At 40.1% G+C, this 24101-nt stretch overlaps 1 protein-coding gene across 4 annotated transcripts; it reads right to left on the bottom strand.

Annotated features, from left to right (window-relative positions):
• Positions 1-95: 95 nt before the first annotated feature.
• Positions 96-23668, bottom strand: LOC135476264 (alpha-(1,3)-fucosyltransferase 7-like). 4 transcript variants are annotated; one of them, XM_064756239.1, is made up of 2 exons: positions 4549-5085; positions 96-4033 (listed from the first exon to the last, which is right to left on the bottom strand). In XM_064756239.1, the coding sequence occupies exons 1-2, from the start codon at positions 4623-4625 to the stop codon at positions 2914-2916; spliced, it is 1197 nt and encodes a 398-aa protein (XP_064612309.1). In that variant the 5' UTR covers positions 4626-5085; the 3' UTR covers positions 96-2913. The 4 variants fall into 4 exon arrangements, with proteins under 4 accessions (XP_064612309.1, XP_064612310.1, XP_064612311.1 ...); XM_064756240.1 differs by lacking the exon at positions 4549-5085 and adding an exon at positions 23007-23668 and having other exon boundaries at positions 97-4033; XM_064756241.1 differs by lacking the exon at positions 4549-5085 and adding an exon at positions 16669-17631 and having other exon boundaries at positions 97-4033.
• Between the last annotated feature and the right edge of the window lie 433 nt (positions 23669-24101).

Here is a 24101-nt window from a genome sequence, read left to right as displayed (position 1 = left end):
TGTAATTTATTCTGCCACAAGCATCACCCGGCATCCTCTGTAGATCTATACACATATACATTCTTCTACAACACAGGAAAGTCACACCGCCATGGACACAAAAATGTTTCGGTAAAAAGCTTTATTTTTGTGTGAAAACAACAACAAAAATGTGACAATGGAAACACAATTCGACCTGGTTAAACGGCGTTCACTGTTTTCCAAAACAATTTCTCTATGAACGACCATAACGCATACAAAATTTGCTGCCGACAGAGGCCATGCAGATCAAGGCAAACCTCTCAGTAATGTCTACAAACAAGCAGGTAGCAGATTAGCACTAAATGGAAGATTATCTCTTCTTATTTATTTAATTTACACGCGGGTGGGCAGTATTTTGGTGGGAGGCAAACGGGGAAACTAACGACAACCTGCAGGCTGCTGCAAGACCTTCCCACGAACGAAAGGAGGGGAAGCCAGCATGAGGTGGGCTTGAATTCACAGCCATGATGAGAGGATTCCGAGTTCATCTGATGCGCTTGTACGCTAACCACTCCGCCATTGTCGACCACACGGAGGCCCCCATGTTTTTTTCTCCTCACCATTTACTTACCACGCCACCACATGAAGCAATGGGAGAAATTTTTCAGTGCTGATATGAATCCAAACTATAACATGAATTTCAGTCATAACTCATTTGATTGAGCGCGGCATTTCAGATTGGTTGGCAATGTAGCCACGGGATTCTAAAGTTTTACACAATGTTTCGTATGATTTAGCTAAGTCTGCACTCAACAGCATCACTCCATGAACTCTACCGTCTTTATAGAGTAATATATAAGAAACTGTCCACGGAAGTACATGTAGTTTGATTTATGAACTTTGCTTGATAGTCTGCGCTTTGTCTAAATAAGAAGTTAAGCACGGCTGAGGAAATGACCTTAGGTTGTGACGCATTTTCTGGCTGTTACAGGAAAACCGAATCGACGCTGATTGGCTGTATAGTTTGAAGTAGGCAAATCAAAGGCTGCACTCAAATTTATGTACTATTGCAACATCACGAACATATCCCGTTTACTAATCAGTCACTTAACGTACACACATCTATAAACTCTATAAAATCAGGCTAAAGAGTACTACTAACTGTATACAGCATACCTTTTTAACATATATAGTCTTAAAATCTAAGTCAACCAAAAAAAAAAGATGGTTGTAAAATATATTTATAACGTTCAAATATATGCAAGACATGATAATGTTGGATTTCTCTAAATAAAACTATTGCACTCTACAAAGATGGAAAAAGAAAATGGGCGACAATATATCACCGAACTGATCTTTGGTAAAATATTAAATATATGAGATGAAAGACCATTAAAAACTGTTGTTCAGAAAAACAGTTGGATATATTTTTTTTTTTATAATTTGTTCAACCTACTAAAATGCACATTAGTAGTATATTGTACTTTGGCCTTTTCTGACCACATTGGGAACAATGACGTCAAGTAAGGTTTTTGCAACTTAACCGCATACGACTGCTACACTTCACCATTCGAAAGACACGAACATATAGATCTATATACATGCATTCGCCGATCTGACGTTGCAGGAAAATATTTCGGCCCAAAAAATGGATGTGACGTCACTGATACCCTCTGGGTCACAACAGACCACCGTAGAATCTGGTGTTTTAACTCAATTTTACTCGGTTAGAAAAATTCTAAAAAATAAAATCCAAATATTTCCCTGGACAGTTTTTAATGATCTTTCATGTGATGCATACTTCATTTTAGTGTTGTCTTTGGCTTCAATGGCTTTGAAAATTCATCAGTACTGGTATTTTAAATAACCTGTCCACTTGATTCAAATTCTATCGAAAGTGCACTGCTGTAGAAAAGGATAAACGATAACGGTGGGAACGCGAATACTTGCAGACATAGACAGTTTTGGGTAGCGTATACAATGACCATGTAGTCATTCTACTGACAAGTATGACAAGTATTTAGGGCCTTTATTTCTACTGAGTCTTCGTGAAATCTTTGTTTTTTCGGAGCCACACTTCTTTGAGATCTTTGAAAAATAATTTTGCAGGCAAACCTGAAATAAGCTATTACTGAAGCAGACAAAGAGGAGAATAAATGCAGTCTCCCATAATAATAAAAATAGAACATGGGTCAGTTTCATGAAAGACACAATACTACCTAAACTTTTACCTACCATGAAAATGTATCCAAGGAACGAAACTGTATACAACGAAACCATACTGTAAACAAATAGGCCAAACTGTATACAAAGAAGCCACACTGTACACAAAGAGACCAAACTGTAAACAAATATCTAGCGCCTATATATGGTAAGTACTTTAAACTATATGACATTTGAGCATAAAACTGGAATGCCTGTTTATACACTATACACACATTATCACATCTAAGTTTGTCATAGCTGGCGTTCAGGTGTGTCAATGTCCAGACGTGTCGTCGTTCAGGTGTGCCAATGTCCGGACGTGTTTTATAGACTATACACACATTATCACAGCTAAGTTCGTCATAGCAGACGTTCAGGTGTGTCAATATCCAGACGTGTTGTCGTTCAGGTGTGTCAATGTCCAGACGTATCGTCGTCTAGGTGTGTCAGCGCTCAGGAGTGTTGTTTTTCTAAGGCGTGTCGCCGTTCAAATGTGTGGACGTTCAGGTGTGTTAGTTTCAAGCGTCTTGTTGTTCAGGTGTTCATGTGTGTCATTGTCCAGGCGTCTTTTGCTGTGTTGCCTAAAAGCCTGTTGCCCATGTGGATACTGTTGTCCGAGTAGGTATATGTCTGCCTCCCGCGATGCTTTGTTTTCCCTTCTGTCTACATCAGCGTTCTGTCTCCCGCGAAGCTTTGTGTTCCCTTTTGTCTACTCCAGCGTTCAGAAATCATTTAATACTGTAGAATTTACCAAAACTTTGTACCATCGCAATCTGACAGTTTCCAAAAGTCTGCCAGACTCCGCACAACGTTTACCTCCCCTTTGTCAGCATTCAATTTATCACAAAGAGGGGGCCACACTTTTCTACTAATAAACTGTACCCTGTAATCTACTTCATACTCTTTTCGCCACTCGTGGTACTTCATATAGGCTGTTCTATTTTTGGATAATGAATTAATATAGTCGCCCAGATGTTTAGGACTGGCGAAGTCTTTGACGTGAATAAACGAATTTGGGGGACCTACGCGTGCGTAATCCTCCTTTCTGGCGCCCATAACAATGGGCACGGCTCCCATGGAAATGGCATTACCGTAAAACTTCTCCGAGATATATTCTTTGCAGTTCGAATTCTCAAAAGACAGATAAAACAGATGGTTCTTAATTTCTGGGCAAGGAGACCCTTGTTGACCGTTCTCGTAGCCTTTGCAGGCTTTCCCGCACCTTCCGTATAACGTCACTTTAGCCGTGTTATTGAGTTCCTTGAGGTATTCAAATCTGTGATTGTGAACGTAAGCCGAGCCGCAGTTTGAGATCACCGCCGCGATCAGACCGTCTCTTTTTCCAAGATCAGGTATTTCCGCTTCCGGTTCTTCCTTCCGCTTTGTCCAACCGTACGGACAGTACACGTCCGAATCACTCGAGTAGGTCATCGTCCAGTTGTACACGTAGTTGAAATCTGTCAGTTTAAATGGTTGTCCATCTACTGGGTGGTAAGGACTTTCGTCCAGCAACCAAACCCACCTCTGCCACTGATGACGGACTTTAGGCATAGCCGATTTACTCCTCAGTTTCCGCGTCGCAAACACAACCGCATGAGCTTTGTCGACAAGTGCTTTATTTTGAGTCACCAAACAATTACCGATGTAATAGTCTTCGTTGCCTTTTATCGTGTAGGCTACGTAATCAAGTATTATAAACGTCTTGTTTCCTGTGAAATTTGCTGCCAATAGCTGGTATGGCAGCGGATGAACAAACACTTGTCTTGTCTGTGTTAATTGGATATTGTCCCAGAGGTAGTACGACAAGGCAGAAACGACGATGAACAAAACAAAAGTCTGAACAGCCTCTTTACTTGTCGCAGGCATTCTGCAAAAAGAAGAGGGAAAATAAAGGATTAATCATAAACTGAAAGTGTGTTTTGTTAAAAAGTTTATTACGATTTCTGGCCATTATCTTATGACCAAAATAAAGTGTTATTTCTTTTGTATATGTGTTTTTCGACAAGACTGGTATTACGAATTATTTATTTATTTATTCATTTCATCGGTGTTTTACTCAAGAATATTTCACCTATATGACGACTACAAGCAATTAAGGAAAGAAGAAACCGGACAGAACCTGGCGGAGGGGGGGGGGGGGGGGGGCACGAACATCCGCAGGTTCCTGGCGTATTACCGTTTCAGCTTGATTTAAAACTGAATACACTTTTGGCACAACCAATCAGGACACCCTTAATCATATGGAACAAACTCTGAGCCTGCCCCGATCAAGAACAAAATTGTGTTTTAAATGAGGGAGAACTATTCACTTCACGGGGCCCACCAGGGCGGGAGTGGTGTGGTGGGGGCTTCTCTTTGTTATTGCACTTAACCAAAACTTACCTGTGAGGCTGAAGTCCTATTCTATTTACCCGGAAACCTAACGGGCACCAAAACGAAGAAAGTACAGATTTGTACATCTATACAGGGTAACGTTGGAAAACAAGATGTGAACAAAGGCAGGGTAGAAGAAAGATTTCCGCTAGGTTTACCAGCTCCTATAGGTTCATGCGAGGCACGCATTCAGCACAAGTACTAGTAAAGAGGACGTAGACCAGGGTAAAATCACTACATGTGTGTTTTTCAAAAATTGGAGAATTAAAGGCCTGTATACATGGGAGTCAAGACTCAATTCAGCTCAAACCGACGGTTGTGTTGGGCGCCAAGCAGGCGTGTATGTGAAATAACGACACGATTCAACTGGAGTTGTAGTCAAGTCGTTCCACATATCTGCAATTCAGTCTTAAGGTCGTATGGTCATCGGTCTCTGAGACGAACTGTTAAGTCGAATCGTGACTGAATGTCCAGTGTAGGCCGGGCTTAACACTAAGGGCAAAAAAGGACTCAGCCCACACGCATGAATTGGCACGAAAAATGTAACAAAAATATAACAATAACGTCACAATACACTGTTGCAACAAAGGGCTACATGCATGAGTAATGCAAGCCGTGTTAGTAAACACTGTTAGTTTACACTGGTCACTTAAATGTCACAAGCTCTTTAGAGGCTTGAAGTCCGCGAATCAGGTGCGGTGCATGACATGGTTTTGATACCTATAAAGTTTCTATCAATAGTACTATAAGAGATTTCAGTGACTTGTATGTTGGTTGCATGTTCACTTTGCGTCCACCAATATACCCAGTAGCCTTCCACCAATGCGGTTTCTGTGAGTTCAAGTCCAGCTCAGGCTGGCTTCCTCTCCGGCCGTACGTTGGTGGGTCTTGCTGCAACCTGTGGATGGTCGTGGGTTTCCTCCCACCATACTGCAGATCACCGTCGTGTAAGTGAAATATTCTTGAGTACGGCGTAAAGCACCAATGAAATAAATAAATAAACAAAGCAATATAAGCCTACACAGTGGTACAGTGTTTCATATTTTCTACTTGTTGCCCACTACAATGGATGTAGCAATATCTATATACAGACAGCCTCTGCATTTGCTCAGTTACCTTCTAAACGACCACTATCCAATGCAATAATGTACGTGTTAAAAGATCTTGAGCGGGCGCTCGGATCCCAGTCTAAGATTCCCCGACGAAATAATTGTATACATGTAAGAAAATCTGGCGGAGTACGGAGTACCCGAGACGGTCCAAGGACAGCAGTTTTTGTAGATATTCTGGAAATGCCCTCACAGGGCTGGGAAAATTCGAGCTTGCGATTTCGTTTTTACGGTGTTTTATGTGGTACTCTAGCATATTTCACCGACATGATGGAGGCCAGCATTATGGTGGGACGAAACTGAGCAGTCTCAACTCCCACAATGTGCATATTAACGACATTAGAATGTCGCCACATGCGTGACACAAACAACTGTTCACCCATCGCCAAGAATGGGCGCATATTCCCGTTACAGCTATAAATATTCTATACACATGACTGTTGAAGGACACTACCCTACCTGAACGGTTGTTTGGGTCGCACATCTCGGCTTTGCCATGGTAAACACAACTACCTGCTCCAAGATACACCCTCAATGTGGAGTTTCTAATGTAAACTATACGAGCCGCTCCATTGACGGCATACCCAATAAGGGAGATAACTCTTAACATCCAATAATTTGTATGTATAACCGCAGCTATATCTTCTCGAGATAAGCTTATTGCCCCCGCACAGGATGCACATGCGCATATATAGGATGCACACACACACACACACATATCTATCTATCTATCTATATTTTAGTTACAACTTCCTCTTTTAAAAGATTAAATGTGATTGGATTGACCCCGTATCTACCGCTCCCGAAGCGGACGCCCTACCAACTGTGCTATCCGGGGCCAGTTGTTATGTTGCAGAGAAAAAGTGCAATCTGCAGGTGAGTGGGAAATATATTGCTCTCTAGAATCATCAGTGTACCAGGTGCATAATATGCGTACACAAATGCCATTACTCCGCATCCCTCTCCAATAGAAACTATCACCATATTTTTTACAGCGTATATGTATCGCTCTCTAAAATCGCTTTATATCACCGACACCACTAGCAAATTTTGTACAAAAATTTTTAACGCCATGGTCACGGTTGTGAGGCAGGAAGGGATGTCAAAATTAACCAAAAAATCAACCTTTGCTTCTATTATTACTCGATACACATGCATTCGTTTTATCTCAAATATGCACAATATTATCTTTATTTATTTATTTGATTGGTGTTTTACGTCGTACTCAACAATATTTAATTCATACGACGGTAGCCAGCATCCACAGGTTGCTGGCAGACCTTTCCACTTACGGCCGGAGAGGAATCATAGTGGGAAAAACCGAGCAGAGCCTGGGGAAATCTACCCCCCACCCCCACCCCTACTTATATGCATGTAATATGCGTGCCTACATGTAATAGTCCCAGTTCCCAGGGCCACCAGAAACAATTTTATTGGTGAATACTGATTACATAAACCCGCGCAAGGACATCATTCATGAGGCTCATGCTAAAACAAGCTCGAGCTCCAAACCTAGAGTAGAGGGCGGCACATGCACGAAAGGCGCATGTTTCCCACCCCAAACGCAAACACAGTATATATACCGTACTAGATTTGAATTCAATCTCGCCTATGCATCCAACCTCCAGGTTTATGTTACGAGACTGAAGACTTTATGTCTTACCTTCACAAGTTCCAAGTGGCGGGTGGGGTAGGCGAGTGGGGGAGGAGGGACAACGTATTTATATACAGTCTTACTCTCCGACTGAACTATAAAAGCACTTGCGTGCCCTATCGAACTGCGCGTTGACCTCGCTAACATGGCAAGTAACATTGACGATTCACGACAGTCTTCCCGCGTGTGCTTTGGGTCAATATACCTAGCGTTTCTAGGCTGTAACCAAATATCCGGGTACAAAAGGCAATATTGACTATTTCAAGCAGCTGAAAAAAAAAATTAATTAATTAACACTGGTCTAACTATGGTATTTTAAGGCTAAACACATTCTAAGTGTTTCTCACCTGCTTTATTTTCCATACTTTTATAGTAAAATCTTATTCAAGACCTATCTTGCCATAATCATTACAACGAAGGTGCCCCTCCCGACGCTCACTTTATATCCCTGCCACCACTAGACAAGCTTGACCTTTGGAGCCTTACGACGAACGTAGGCTTGTGTAGGTTTCGCCTCACTAGTTGTATCCTCGCGCGGAACGCTTCGTACAATCACAATAAGCGTAAAACCGTGTAAACTTCTCATAACATATATACCTTTAAGTTCATATTACTGTTTGGCTCATTCGTCCAACGGGAAGGTCTGACAGCGGATGGCCGTGGGTTTCTCGGACTCGACTGCCCACCGTCGTATGGGTGAGATATTCTTGAATAATAAATTGACAAACAAATGAGGATTCCAGGCGATCCAGTAAAGTAGACCTATTACGGAACACATATTTCATATCACAGATAATATAATTCACGTCTTATAGTATAGAGAGTAAAACCATTGCACATAGACTAAAACCAGAACGACAGTGTGATACCTAGAAAATCATCACACGTAATAGATGCAATAGACATGACCACATTTGCAGTAAAACCTGCGGAAACCGTATAAACATGACCGTATTGCACTAGAGGCTACACAGAGCGTGTAAACATGACCGTATTTGCACTAGAGGCTACACAAAGCGTATAAACATGACCGTATTTGCAGTAGAGTCTAGACCATATAAACATGACCGTATTTGCAGTAGAGCCTAGACCATATAAACATAACCGTGTTTGCAGTAGAGTCTACAGACCGTATAAACATGACCGTGTTTGCAGTAGACGCTACACAAAGCGTATAAACATGACCGTATTTGCAGTAGAGGCTACAGACCGTATAAACATGACCGTGTTTGCAGTAGACGCTACACAAAGCGTATAAACATGACCATATTTGCGGTAGAGGCTGTAGAGACCGTATAAACATAACCGCATTTGCAGTAGAGGCTGCATAGACCGTACAAACATTACCATATTGGCGGTAGAGGCTGTAGAGACCGTATAAACATTACCGTTTTTGCAGCCGAGGATACAAAGACAGTATAAACATGACCATATCTGTAGTAGAGGCTACAGCCCGTATAAACATGACCGCATTTGCAGTAGAGGCTGAAGAGACCATGTAAACATGACCTCATTTGCAGTACAGGCTGAAGAGACCGTGTAAACATGACCGTATTTGCAGTATGGGCTGCAGAGACTGTATAAAGATGACTGCATTTGCAACAGAGGCTACACAGAGCGTATAAACGCGACCATATTTGCAGCAGAGGCTGCAGAGACCGTATAAAATGAATTTAATTTTTTTTAATTGGATGTTTATTCACCATACGTAAATATATATATAATGACATACCTCGTAAATGGCGGGAATAAAGTCCCAGGGACTTGTTCTATCCCTGACTCATTATTATCAGATAATATTAATACATGCTTGGTGAGGAGCGATAATTAGTGAACAACTGTATTAACAAAAAACAAATTTACTTGGAAGAAAAAAAACTCACATAGAAATTTAACACTATAAACACTCTAGTTAACTATACAATAGTGTGAATAATATTTTGTGTGACACCTTCTGTCTCGTAGACTGTATGACAAATGTGGATCAAATATTGTTAATTAAAAATCTTTTAACTTGGATCTGAATAAAGACGTGATAGTCATTACTTTGAGGTTTGGAGGAAGTGTATTCCAATCCCTAGGGGATGATCTTATGAAATGTGTTGATAGATTCGAAGTTAGAACAGGCACATGGAGATTGAAAGAACAGGATCTGGTTGGGTAATTGTGAAAGTTAGGTTTGTTTTTGAATAGCTGTATGAATTTGTGACGAAGAGAGAGTGACTGGTGGATGAATTTATGTGAAAGTAGCAAGGATGAGTATCTGTGTATTTGTGGAAGTGGGGGGATTTTGAGGTTCTTAAAAATTGGAGCCGCATGATCCAGAATTGTGAGAAAGTGATGAGGCGAATGATGCGTTTCTGAAGAATTACTAAGGGATGGAGATGACTTATGTATGTGTTACCTCATAAAACATTTGCATAGGAAAGATAATGGAGTATCATAGAGTAGTACAAAATAAGCAGTGTTTCTTAGTTTACATTTGCTCGAATGTGTCTCTGGATACTTTGTTACTACATGTAATAAAGTTAATGTGAGATGTCCAAGACAGCCTTGAATTAAAAGAAACTCCCAAGAACTTGTGTTCTTTCAGGCTGGCTATTCCAACGCCATGCAAATATAATGGTGGCAGAAGTGCCTTATTTTTGGAGACATTTATATGCGTGCATTTTGTTTTACTAATATGAGGCTACAGAGACCGTGAAAATGTCTTCTGAGCTCTGATATTTATGGAGTGATGGCTTTTGAAAAACTGAAACAACCAGCTTACTAAGAGTCTGGATCAAATCATGATGAGAGATTATAATGTAGAGAGTCGAGTCCCGTGTGGACACGTGTTTACACAGACGGGCTGTTGCGAGGACATCGATTTAGTAGGGGCATACATGCAGCCACTAGTCGATTATACTACATACAGAGCTGCATGTTCTGATATATCCAGAAATAAACATATTCTGTGTGCACTTTCACTCGTCACGTGACTGCACTCAAGGACTACTAACTATAAAAGCCTCACTATACTGACAGCCTACATGCGATGCACGTGACTCAGCGCAATGTAGTTCCGGGATATGTAGACACTAGAAACGCCAGGAATACAAATGTCAACGTTTTTGCTTTGCTCTTTTTCGGCGTAACTATGCATCCATGCTCAGGGTTACCATAGAAACGAATATAGTTACGCTTAATATGCCTACTTATTTATTTGAATGACAATTTCTATGCTCAAAAATATTCCAGTTAAACGACGCTGGCCAGCAATATGGTTGTGTGTGTGTGTGTGTGTCGGGGGGGGGGGGGGGGGGGGGGGGGTAATGACCAGGTCACGCTTAAATGCACAGAGCAATTAAAGCAGGAATTAAAAGTACGCTTATGTATATACACACATCGGTTAATGTATGTGAACATATAAAATAACAGAATAATCAAGGAAAAAGCAAATGGCTAATCATGGGAGTCACATTTAATGCATACGTTGAAATCTAACTACCCAGATATGCTGGTAGGCCCTATATAGTGGTGTCCTGATGGACCGGTTTGATTGGTGTGTCGAGGGGGTAAGGGGTGGAAAAAATACCACTAGTCTATTTGAACACAAGAAGTTGATTTAGGGCTATTAATTTATATATTTATTTGACTGTTGTTTAATGTTAGTAACGATTAGAGGGGTGGTGTTTTTCATGGTTCATTGCTGGCTGTTTGTTATCAGTGTCTATACCCTCTGAAAACAATAGAAGAGAGTCCCATGTTGCTCTTCTCTGTCTATTACATAAATCTTGTCTATTGCCTATATCCTGTATATTACATACAACCTGTCCATTACATATAACATGTCTATTACATACTGACGGTCTAAATGATAGCTACATAGTTATGTGGATCACAAACAAGTATAGAATATGAAAATGTTGACTTTTACAGTTTTTCTTGAGGCGTTTTACTTTGAACTGCTCTGCGCTCAGCGATAGTTATGTACGTATGTATGCTTTACTGTCCATGTGGAACTCTGACATGGAGTAGAGCACAGTACAGAGCAAATAATATGTACATATATTGGATAACCCAGGTTTCTTCCGACAGATACAGTCTAACCGAAACTCAACAAATTTCAGTGTAAAACAGTATACATGTAGGTCGGGTGAACATGATACGCTGCCAAAAAGAGCGTGGAGTGCACTACGCAATCACGTGTTCACGTCATTATCACATGAACATAGAACTCCGACAAACTTCAACAACAGTTTAAATCACAACTTAACAGCGATCCCTCAAGTTTCATTGTATCTGTTTATCTAGTATAATGTATTTGATTGTTTTTTTAACGCTTTACTTAAGGATTTTCACTAATACGATGACTGACAGTGATGTCACCGTCAGAAAAACCAGCCAGTGGGTTTGAAAAAGCCACCGAGTTACAGACAAACTTCTCCACATTTGATATACAGAAAGACAAACCCTAAATACTGGTGGAAGACAATGCTAGTTAGACTGTGCAAACGGTCAGTGTTCTTACATGTTAAATGTGATGACAACATGGCATTCTGAGTAATTCTAGCTTGACGCCTGATGAATTGCACTTAACATCACTGTATTTTTTTATGCTTAAGCCCATGTAACATGTGACATGTAATTTGTTATTATTTAAGCACTTACAGGAAGAAAACAAAAACCTAGAACAAAACCCTGACTGATCACCAAGCCCCCCACTGACTAATAACCCAAACTAATAATTCAGTTATTCCATCATAATTCAACAGAAATTCCGGTACTGCACACCGTACTGATGTACAGGATATACCAACCCCGGACATCTCATTGATTGACAAGATCACTGTAATACTTTTCGCACGCTTGCGAGGTATTATTCAAGCATATTATTCTGTGTTGATTGATCAAATTATACTTTTTGTGAAGCCCAGAAACTGGCCAATCCAGTCATTGTAGTTTGTCTCCAAAATCAAATTATAAATTTACATAAATTGCACTGAAAGTTGTTCTTTCATATGCTATAAGGTTGAGAAAATGGGACAATCCTAATCATAATGTAAACGCAGTTTCAATGTATATGTTTTGAATAGTTTGCGCGTATAGGTTACAATGTTCAATATAATGTTCTACGCTGGTCCTAACAGGTTCTAACAGGTTTCCACACACCATTACCATGGACTCCACTATCATTATACAATGGACCCTAATATCATTATCATTATACCATGAGTCCTAACATCATTACACCATGGACTCTAGCATCATTATACCATGGAACCTAACATCACTACACCATGGAACATAACATCATTACACCATGGAACTTAACCTAATTATATCATATGGAACCTAACATTATTATACCATGGACCCCAACATCATGATAACATATGGAACCTAACATTATTACACCATGGAGCCTAACATCATTACACCATGGAGCCTAACATCATTACACCATGGAACATATCATTACACCATGGAACCTAACATCATTATACCATAGACCCCAACATCATTATAACATATGGAACCTAACATTATACCATGGAACCTAACACCATTACACCATGGAGCCTAACATCATTATACCATGGACCTTAACATCATTACACCATATGGAACCCAGCACCATTATACCATGGACCTTATATCATTATACCATGAAACCTAACATCATTATACCATGGAACCTAACCTCATTATATCATATGGAACCTAACATTATTATACCATAGACATTTATATCATACCATGGACCGTAACATCATTATACCATGGATTTTAACATCATTATACCATGGATCTTAACATCATACTACCATGGGCCCGAACAGCATTATACCATGGGCCCCAACATCACTATACAATGGGCTCTAACATAATTATACCATGGGCCCTCACATTATTATACCATGGAACCTAACAACATTATATCATGGAACCTAACATTATTATACCATAGACCCTAACATCACTGTACCATGGGGCCCAATATCACTATACCATGGACTCTAGCATCATCATACCAAGGGCCCTAACATCATTATACCATAGACCCTAACATCATTATACCATAGACCCTAATATCATTATACCATGGACCCTAACATCATTATACCATGGGCCCTAACATCATGATACCATGGACCCTAACATCATGATACCATATGGAACCTAACCATTATTTTTTTTTTTTTTGATTTGATTGGTGTTTTACGCCGTACTCAAGAATATTTCACTTATACGCCGGCGGCCAGCATTATGGTGGGCAGAAACCGGGGAGAGCCCGGGGGAAACCCTCCACCATCCGCAGGTTGCTGAAGACCTTCTCACACACGGCCGGAGAGGAAGCCAGCATGAGCTGGACTTGAACTCACAGCGACCGCATTGGTGAGAGACTCCTGGATCATTACGCTGCGCTAGCGCGCTAACCAACTGAGCCACAGAGGCCCCCCTAACGATTATACCATGGATCTTAACTTCATTATACCATATGGAATCTAACATTATTATACCATGGATCCCAACAACATACTACAATAGGCCCGAACAGCATTATACCCTGGGCCCCAACATCACTATACAATGGGCCCTAATATATAATACCATGAGCCCTCGCATAATTATACCAAGAAACCCAACATCATTATACCATGGGCCTTAACATCATTATACCATGGACCCTAACATCATTATACCATGGACCCTAACATCATTATACCATGAACCTTAACATCATTATCATCAAACCATGAGCCCTCACATCATTATACCATGGAACCTAACATCATTATACCATGGAACCTAACATCATTATACCAGGACCTTAACATCATTATCATTAAACCATGAACCCTAACACCATTATACCATGGACCCAAACATCATTATACCATGGAACCTAACACCATTATACCAGGACCTTAAGATCATTATCATTAAACCATGAACCCTAACATCATTATACCATGGGCCCAAACATCATTATACCAAGGAACCTAACATCAATATACTATGGACTCTAATTTATACCATGGACTCTTATATCATTATACCCTGGTAATAACATCATTATACATCGTCTTTATGCGGGTTCTGAAAGACTTTTAGTTCCACTAAATTCGACTCTATACGACCAATCGTACGCCGAATCGCATCGTCTAAACACTGCCTTATCAAAAAGTAAGTGTCCTTAAGTGATCGTCTCACCTCGTAAACAGTCAGTGGTGTCAGTCAGTCCGATTCAACATGTGCAAGGCGTCGGTTGAGCGTCGATACAAGACGCCCAACATTTTCCACGTGTATACAATTGTGCCTGACCTTCCGGAGTGCCCAGCTACTATTGTATTTGCTGCCGGATTTGCGGAGTGACTTGGCAGTACAATATATATACGCTGTTATAAAGTTCTATAAACGCGGCCGATAAAAAATCCTCACACACGTCCTGCTGGCTTTCGTAGATATTAAGGGAGTGTGTACGCACAGTTACTGAGATGAACAGCGCTATCGGATCGATTCTTGCTTCCCGAAACGCATACTGTGTGAGTTATACAGCGCGGGCTCTCTATATATAATGCAAGGTCATGCATGTGAATGGAGCATAACGGAACTGTGCTTATATGAGATGGTGTTAATCTCTCTGCTGTATACAGGATTACTTTTCGCAGTAAAGTAATGTGTTTATAAGATGTAAAAAGGTAAAAATATAATAAAGCAATCACGAAACGAGCAACAGCCGCGACGGCTCCGAGCACATATGACCCTCGCTATGCATGACAACAGATGGCATGACACCCTATATTTTGCTACGAATGAGCCTGGTGGCTATGTGAAGAGATAAAATGTCCCTCATTTTGGCCGACCGAACGACCAACTTAAAGGGTTGCTTAGTCTGTTGGTGGCAGCTAAAAACGAGTTCCATTGAATCACGATAGTTTATTACATTACTGCATTAGGAATACGTGGTAAAACTGACAACGTTGAATTTTTGCTTTTGTCAGTATTCAATTTAACGAAAGTTGACGACTGGAACAACAAGATCCATTTATGAACACAAAACTATAGCATTTTGTATGAAAACGATACCACTGATTGTTGTCATATTTTTGCAAGGTCATGTGGCCTGTTTTTACAATAATACACATTCCCTTTTTCAGTAAAATTACAAATGTAAATATGACAAGCTTTCGCATTTTTGAAGGATTTCAGTGGTTCTTTAAAGCGGTTAAATATTTCTTCGAAGACGCCCGTTGCTAAATGCTAGGTTGGAAGCGGTCATTGTCTAAAGGTGTATAACTACATCTGATTGATTTTTTTTTTTTTGATTGGTGTTTTACGCCGTACTCAAGAATATTTCACTTATACGACGGCGGCCAGCATTATGGTGGGTGGAAACCGGGCAGAGCCCGGGGGAAACCCACGACCATCCGCAGGTTGCTAACAAACCTTCTCACGTACAGCCAGAGAGGAAGCCAGCATGAGCTGGACTTGAACTCACCGCGACCGCATTGGTGAGAGACTCCTGGGTCATTATGCTGCGCTAGCGCTTTAACCGACTGAGCCACGGAGGCCCCGAACTACATCTGTCCATAAACATTTGTATAATATACTTACAGGCGTGCAGCAAAGAGAGTAAAACCAGACCAGCGACGACAGTGTGTTAGACGTACAGCACGCAGAGTAAAACCAGACCAGCCACGACAGTGTGATAGACGTACAGCATTCAGAGTAAAACCAGACCAGCCACGACAGTGTGATAGAGGTGTAGCATAGTGAGTAAAATCAGAGCAGCAACAACAGTCTGGTATCTAGCCAATGGTCACATGTAACCGGTGAAATACGGCCTCTTGTAAATTTACCTCAGGGTTTTATTTTAACTGGTCATGCAAATGATTAAATGGTACCATATTACAAGCCCCCTAGTATCATGGCTTAAGCATAATTAGATAAGCAAAAATCTGATGTTAACTGCAATGTATTAGACGTCATGGACTGGGCTAGAAATACTTGCCATCACATTTAACATAGCATGACATTAAAACAATGCAAACGGACCAGGCTTCAGGGATGCTTAGTCAACCAACAAAATCCTTGAGGATTAAGAGTTTTCTTGAGGATTTCAATACCAAAAATCAGTTGCATTTCAAACCCGGAAGCAGGTTACGTTACACTTCAAAATGGCTGTCAACGGCGAGGCACTTGGTACCGCCGAAGATCTGGCAGTCAATGTGACAACCTCGCAGCGATTTAATTAGTTTCATAGATGAGGATAGTAAATTAAGAGGATAGTATTAGAGATTCCACCATAAAATTACATATAAATGATAGAAATGAGGAGGTCAGTTAAAATGAAAACTGTTGACTGCTACTGCTTACCTGATTCCGTCCTAATTTCTCACGAAATATATCCCTTCTTCGTTCTTTCGTGGATTGTGTTTAACGCTGTTTTGGAAACTGGTCTCGCGATTATTGACTAGAAACGTCGGTTTAAACCTGACTTAACTTTAACTACACTTTTAAACAACTGGTCCCTGGATCATAATTCCAGAGCCTGGCTATGAAACTCTTTCGTGTGTTTATCCACAGCATGAATCAACAAGCAGTTGTGATAGTCAGGCGCTTTCACGTACCATTGCCTATGATACTGTCATGGCAACGCCAGATTTATGTATTCTTGACGTATTTGTCTGTCCTAACAGCTTAGAGGATAAAAGGCTAAACCATTAAATCGTATTGACCACTACGAGTTTTGACTGGCAGTGAATTGATTTTCAATTCTCACTAAATCGGCTGAATATGGCCTACACACCGATCCAATTTTCAACAACATTGTTGATCACTGCCTTCCGGATAATTTCCGTCATGTCGACCCCTTATCCAGCTAAGATATTCTCATGTAGGTGACATATTGTAGACGCATTGTAGACTCCTGAAAACTATATAAATGCAGTTTTCATTCAATCCTCGGTAAAAGCTACTGTGACGTCATGATGTAACAGATAGGTTCAAATTTTGTAACAGATGTGTGTCAGACGATATGTACACAGGTGGTAACAGCGTTCATTTCATGGAAGTGTGGTCACTGTCAAAGTTTAGGCCATACATACTTATACCTACGAAAGTTACACTGCTGAAACCATTTGTTGATTAATTTCCTACAGTCACATTTGAGATCAATTTGACCCTCGTTCAAACTAAATTCAGTCACCCTCATATGCTGGTATCCCTCTTGTTTAGAACCGATGGTTTCCTCCTGTTGTGTGACCTTGCTAGTCATGCACTATTTAGAATAAATATAATAATATAATGGAAGCAATGTTCCTTCTATGCGTGTCTTCCCGGAGGTTTACAGTCAATAATGTGGTCATCGAATTACAGTGCCTAAACAAGGATTCTATTGGTTGACAATTAGTCACCGGGGCTTGGTCCCTCTGCATTGCTTTCATGTAAGAGTTTATTGACTCTGACTTGATACCCCACCATTTTGAGTAATTCTACACCAATGAGGCCTAATACTAACCATTAAAGGAAAAGGCCTCTAAAAGTCGAAGTAGGCATCATCTAACAGAGCACTTCCATCTATTAAGCATAAAAATATTTTCATTTACTTTTTTTAGACTTTTGCAAATAGAGGTAAAGGCGTTCAAACGTTTGAATTCTAAGGTGGGCTTTATGGACCATATTATCAGAGTTTAGAAACTCTATAGTCACATAAAGTCGCTACACTGAATGTTGGAATAACTATCTTTACTCACTAGTAAAAGAATGAAATAACGTTCTCAAATATTCGTTCCTTCTGGTGAAGATCAGGAATCGGGATCATAGAATTCAAATATTAAAATACCTTTCAAAACTCTTCAAAACTCTAAAAAAATAAATGACAGTATTTTTACGTATAGTTTTCAGTTGTCTTACTGATGGACCTTACTTCATGTTTTAGTTTTCTTTTACTATAAGTGCCGGTACTACTTTTAGCTTTATACGCTTTATATGCTTTATACCTATGTATTTAATTCAGCTAAACATGAGATCAGGAGCTACAGCGCAACTCAAATTAAAAGTCGTAGAGTGCTCAGAGATATTGAATACTCTACTGGCCCATGATAAACCCTCTACTGACCAGAGCCCAGGTTGTCGCCGAAAAACCAACAAGACCAGCGCACAAGACCAGCGCACAAGCCCGCTGGGGTCAACTGAGATAAAATGTTTACACCATGTCATACCTTTTATCAGTTGCAAAAAGGTGACCTGTAAATAACACCATGTATCTATATATCTGTAAGGATCTTGTAAGCCTCAAAATAATTGTTAAAAAGCCAAAACACGTATGTTCAGACCTTTCAGTGTAGGTTACTTTCGGTTGACGGAAATCCAGATTCAGATAATTGTCAAAAAGACATAGGGTCACTGCCAAATCCTGATAACTGGCAGAAAGACAGAGGGTCACTGCCAAATCCTGATAATTGACAGAAAGACAAAGGGTCACTGCCAAATCCTGATAATTGTCAAAAAGACAGAGGGTCACTGCAAATCCTGATAATTGACAGAAAGACAAAGGGTCACTGCCAAATCCTGATAATTGACAGAAAGACAAAGGGTCACTGTCAAATCCTGATAACTGGCAGAAAGACAAAGGCCACAGCCAAATCCTGATAATTGACAGAAAGACAAAGGGTCACTGTCAAATCCTGATAGCTGGCAGAAAGACAAAGGCCACAGCCAAATCCTGATAATTGACAGAAAGACAAAGGGTCACTATTAAATCCTGATAACTGGCAGAAAGACAAAGGGTCACTGCCAAATCCTGATAATTGACAGAAAGACAAAGGGTCACTGTCAAATCTGATAACTGGCAGAAAGACAAGGCCACAGTCAAATCCTGATAATTGACAGGAAGACAAAGGGTCACTGTCAAATCCTGATAACTGGGCAGAAAGACAAAGGCCACAGCAAAATCCTGATAATTGACAGAAACACAAAGGGTCACTGCCAAATCCTGACAATTGACAGAAAGGCAAACGTTCACTGCCAAATCCTGATACTTAATAGACAGACAAAGGATCACTGCCAAATCCTGATAATTGACAGGAAGACAAAGGATCACTGCTACATCCTGATAACTGACAGAAAGACAAAGGATCACTGCTAAATCCTGATAATTGACAGGGAGACAAAGGATCACAGCTAATTCAGAGAAAGACAAAGGATCACTGCTACATCCTGATAACTGACAGAAAGACAATGGACCACTGTTAAACCCCGATAATTGATAGAAAGACAATGATCACTGCTAAATCCCGATAATTGATAGAAAGACAAAGGATCACAGCTAAACCCTGATAACTGACAGAAAGACAAAGGATCACTGTTTAAACCCGATAATTCAGATAAAGACAAAGGATCACGGCTAAATCCAGATAATTCAGAGAAAGACAAAGGATCACTGCTAAATCCAGATAATTCAAAGAAAGACAAAGGATCACTGTTAAATCCCGATAAATGATAAAAAGACAAAGGATCACGGCTAAATCCAGATAATTCAGAGAAAGACAAAGGATCACTGTTAAATCCTGATAATTGATAGAAAGACAAAGGATCACGACTAAATCCAGATAATTCAGAGAAAGACAAAGGATCACTGCTAAATCCAGATAATTCAAAGAAAGACGAAGGATCACTGCTAAATCCTGATAATTGACAGGAAGACAAAGGATTACCGCTAAATCCTGATAACTGAAAGGAAGACATATGCAGTGATATAACCTATAACGCACTATGTTATAACCTATATACCTATAGTAACAGTCACGAGTTTAAAGTCAAGCACTACAACCACATCAGAGGTCAAGCATTGGTCCAAACGTGCGTCTACCTTCAACACTGATAATAAACACCATGTCTTTTGTCGCACAGTGAAAAGCAGTTACTTTTTAGCACTACATCACGAGTATAATAAGTCAAAAGCTATACTGAAGTCTTTATCATCACAATTAACACAAGATCTGACGTATAATATAAGGGAGATATGTATACTCCATATGCAGGACCCTTTGGTATATTGCTATCCAAATAAGGATAATTTACAATATCAAACTTGAAATTATCCCTTTTGTCGTAAAGGCAGCGTGAAAGGAGACCTTGTTCGTTTTTGTACAAATATAGATCCAAATAAGATGTACCATCAGGACTATCTGTTGTCTCCTTTAAATCCAATGAAGGTGGATAGATTTCCTTCACCGCCAGTAGATTATATGTATATTATATTACAATATACCGCTGGGTAAATGAAAAGGATCGAGCTTTAAAGATGTTACTTTTAAGTAATTTCTACATATAGTCGTATTCATATGAAAACAGGTATAGGTCTGCCAAAACAGGCGCACAATTGGCACCCATTGGACCTGATATGCACTGTTGGTAAATGGTATCTCCGAATTTCACATAGATGTTATTAATAAGAAATTCAAGCAATTCAATAAATAATGTAACATCCCATGAGTGGTAACCTTTATAAAGAGTAGAACTAAAGAAAGCCGTGTTGCTTCTGACGTTAATGTAACGGTGACCTGTTTTAGCAAATACCGAGAGAAATTAACGACGATATTCTTTCAATAAGATCTTTGTGAGGAATTGTAGTATAGAGAGTAGAGAAATCCCATGTTGACACGTCTTTGTACGGTATATGCATATGAGCATCAAGTTCTTCTGTAAGACGTTTGGAGTTGTTAAGAATCCACATGCAGTTGACACCTGAATTTTTTGTTATGGCACAACAATACTTATTCCAAAATGACTTAACTTCTTGTAACGCTGTAAGTTCTTGTAAGTAGGGTTGACAAGAGTTTGGTGGTACAGCTTCTTGAACCCGCAATAAATCGAGCCTTGTATGGGGATTTATGCATTTTAGGAATCCAGTAAAGTTGTGGTATTTCTGCATGACGGGTAGGTATATTTATGCGCTTTCTTTAAGAAAGGTTTAGTGTTTGTTAAATAGTTCCTCCAGAGAACATGTAGTAGCAGAATACGTGGATGTCGTTGTAGATACACATGGCTCTTGAACAAGAATTTGATAATAATAATTCTTGCAAATAAAGATGACATTATTAGGAGCCTTGTCTGCTACAGTGATGACAAATTTACTATGAAGGTCAGCGAGTGTTTCTTTCACAGTGGGATCCTTCAGAACCTGTTTAACTTTAGGTAGAGCATCAATGTCTAGGCGATGTATAGTTAAACTAACTTTCTTTTTGACAATCTTAAGCCAATCGTTAAGTAACGAAGAATCCACTTTCTCCCGTTTTGACCATTTTTTAACATACTCCTCAAGTGCCGAGATGATATTTTTTTTTTGTTTGATCGAATGTTGACATTACTCTTTTCTCTGTACTTAGGACCCCTCACAAAGAGATTCCTTAGATCATGATTCTTGACAATATTAAGGTCACCATTCAGGACATGTTTACATTTGCCGTAGGTAAAAACCGAGGATTCACAATCACAGTTATAGCCGCGAGAAGTATACGTCGCCAAATCGAAATCCTTGATGGCCTGGGAATAACTGAAAATTTTGGAAGCGATAGGATTTGTATACTCATAGGATATGCAAGGCGGCTCTTGGATATTAAAATAATTAGGCACAGCACTATGAACATCAGGTTCATTAAAGATGCGTGGTAGGTTAATTAAATCAAGGCCACTGTCTAAATACTTTATCTTCAGAAAGAGTCGATCGTGTTGAGTTTCAATTGTAGTTACAGGGCGACACAAGCGAAAATACGATATGTATTGACACAGACGTACAAGGTGAGGTGGAACATTATAAGTGTGTATGTTATTGGATACGTCTTGAACTACCTGTTTAACAAGTTTAATGGCAGTGCATATAATACTGTGCGTAGAGCATGTATGCTATTGGTGTCTTACGACAATCCTACTAAATAGTGAACTGTAACGTGTTTGTGAATCATGTTTCTGTTGAACATATACATAGCGTAGGCCTGTATATGTAAATGTCGTAAAATGGTGCCATGTATATATAGTGTAGGCCTGTATATGTAAATGTCGTAAAATGGTATTATGTATACATATCGTAGGCCTGTATATATAAATGTTGCAAAATGGTGCCATGTATATATAGTGTAGGCCTGTATATGTAAATGTCGTAAAATGGTATTATGTATACATATCGTAGGCCTGTATATGTAAATGTTGCAAAATGGTGCCATGTATATATAGTGTAGGCCTGTATATATAAATGTCGCAAAATGGTATCCTGTACACATTTAGATGCTTGAACGTAGCCGACGTCTATAGGCCTACACATTATCTAATACCTTAATATTCTTGAGTACGGCGTAAAACACCAATCAAATAAATAAATAAATAAATCTAATACTTTAAATCTGACAGAGGATCCCTATAGGCTACTACCTATACTAATGTCTCATAATATCCGTAATGAGGTTGGCCAGGTAACAAATAGTCTAAAATATAAGGTAGACCTATATGAGGTTTCCTTTCCTTCCTTTTCGGCAGCCATATTGTTGAGTATAAATATGCGCCCTAAAACACCAAATAAATTAGTCAAATAGCCAAACCGTGTCAAGACTACACAACGTTGACCTAAATTTGTATCTTTCATATGAACCAGGCGTGCTTGCTTGTTCGTGTTTAATATAGATGGCACATGTTGGTGTACTGTGTGATATACTTACATTTCGGTGTATGCCTGGAGGCGACGTCCTAGCTGCTTGTCTGACGATCAGAGAAGACCGCGGCGTGATACATCTAGCTCAAAGAAAAAGAATCACAAATCGATATCATAACAGAACACATCCATGTAGTATCCTGATAGGATGTAGACTGGTCGTACTAATAAAGGTATTTCAACAAGAAAACTACATTCCACCGTGATGCAATAAACTTCCTTTCCACTCACATCCTTGTCTCTATGGAAACCACGCGCGCTGGCTTGCTGGACGTGAATATGAGCTATCAGTACGTAGTAGGGAAATGGCGACGAGACGCGGAAGAACAGCTTCAGCAGGCTAGGCTCGGACAATGGAGGTAACCGGGGAAGTTTGTTGTGCTCACGAAAAAAGTAGAGAGAGCAACCCTGGCCAGCCTACAAGGTAATCGCTGTACAAACAGTACGGCTCAAACCCGATCAAACACTAGGCCTATGAATAACGGGGTATGCCTGTATGTAGATGCCTAGACCTGCTCGTCACTAGTGGGTGTCCCTGCCTCATTGTCGACGAGGCACGCTTTACACAGGACTCCTATGTATACAACAGGAAAGTGCTATAAACATGTATACAATCTGTACATGACTAGTACTGCCCTATTCAATGTTCCGGGTTGCGTAGGCCTATGAAAAATATGCCATCCAGAGCCGGTCTCGGTGAGTGTGTTCGATGAGCGCCCGTATGCGTGTAATATGCCCAGCAGAATTCACCGTCTAACGCCTCCTGTCTGTACGATTGGAGGGTTACCAATAAGCAGAGTAAAATATGCCTTAGCCTGCTGTATCACATGGTGTCTACACGGAGAGATAACCACCTGCCGCATTCAAGCCACCTGGCCATTCAGTCCACTAGTTCAAAAGGACAACACACACCTATGCCATGGCAGATTTCCTCCCCCCCCCCCCCCGAAAACCTTCTCTTCAGCTTGACAGACAAAGCGAGGTCATTCGTCGTGAATCCACTGTGGAGCCTCAGCGCATGATCCTCAGCGCATTATCCTCTACATGCCAGAGCCGACCAAGAATTCAACGGACAGGGAACTCCTAGCTACACAATATCCCC

Source organism: Liolophura sinensis, chromosome 10, assembly GCF_032854445.1.
Source record: "Liolophura sinensis isolate JHLJ2023 chromosome 10, CUHK_Ljap_v2, whole genome shotgun sequence".
NCBI lineage: Eukaryota > Metazoa > Mollusca > Polyplacophora > Chitonida > Chitonidae > Liolophura > Liolophura sinensis.
This window is presented reverse-complemented; position numbering and strand designations above follow the sequence as displayed.

What these genes read in the sequence shown, in the direction of transcription:
- LOC135476264 (XM_064756239.1), bottom strand. Translation starts at nt 4,625, where the DNA reads ATGTACAAATCTGTACTTTCTTCGTTTTGGTGCCCGTTAGGTTTCCGG. An exon ending in ATAGGACTTCAGCCTCACAG is followed by an intron (nt 4,034 to 4,548) that starts GTAAGTTTTGGT and finishes TTCTTTTTGCAG; the next exon opens with AATGCCTGCGACAAGTAAAG.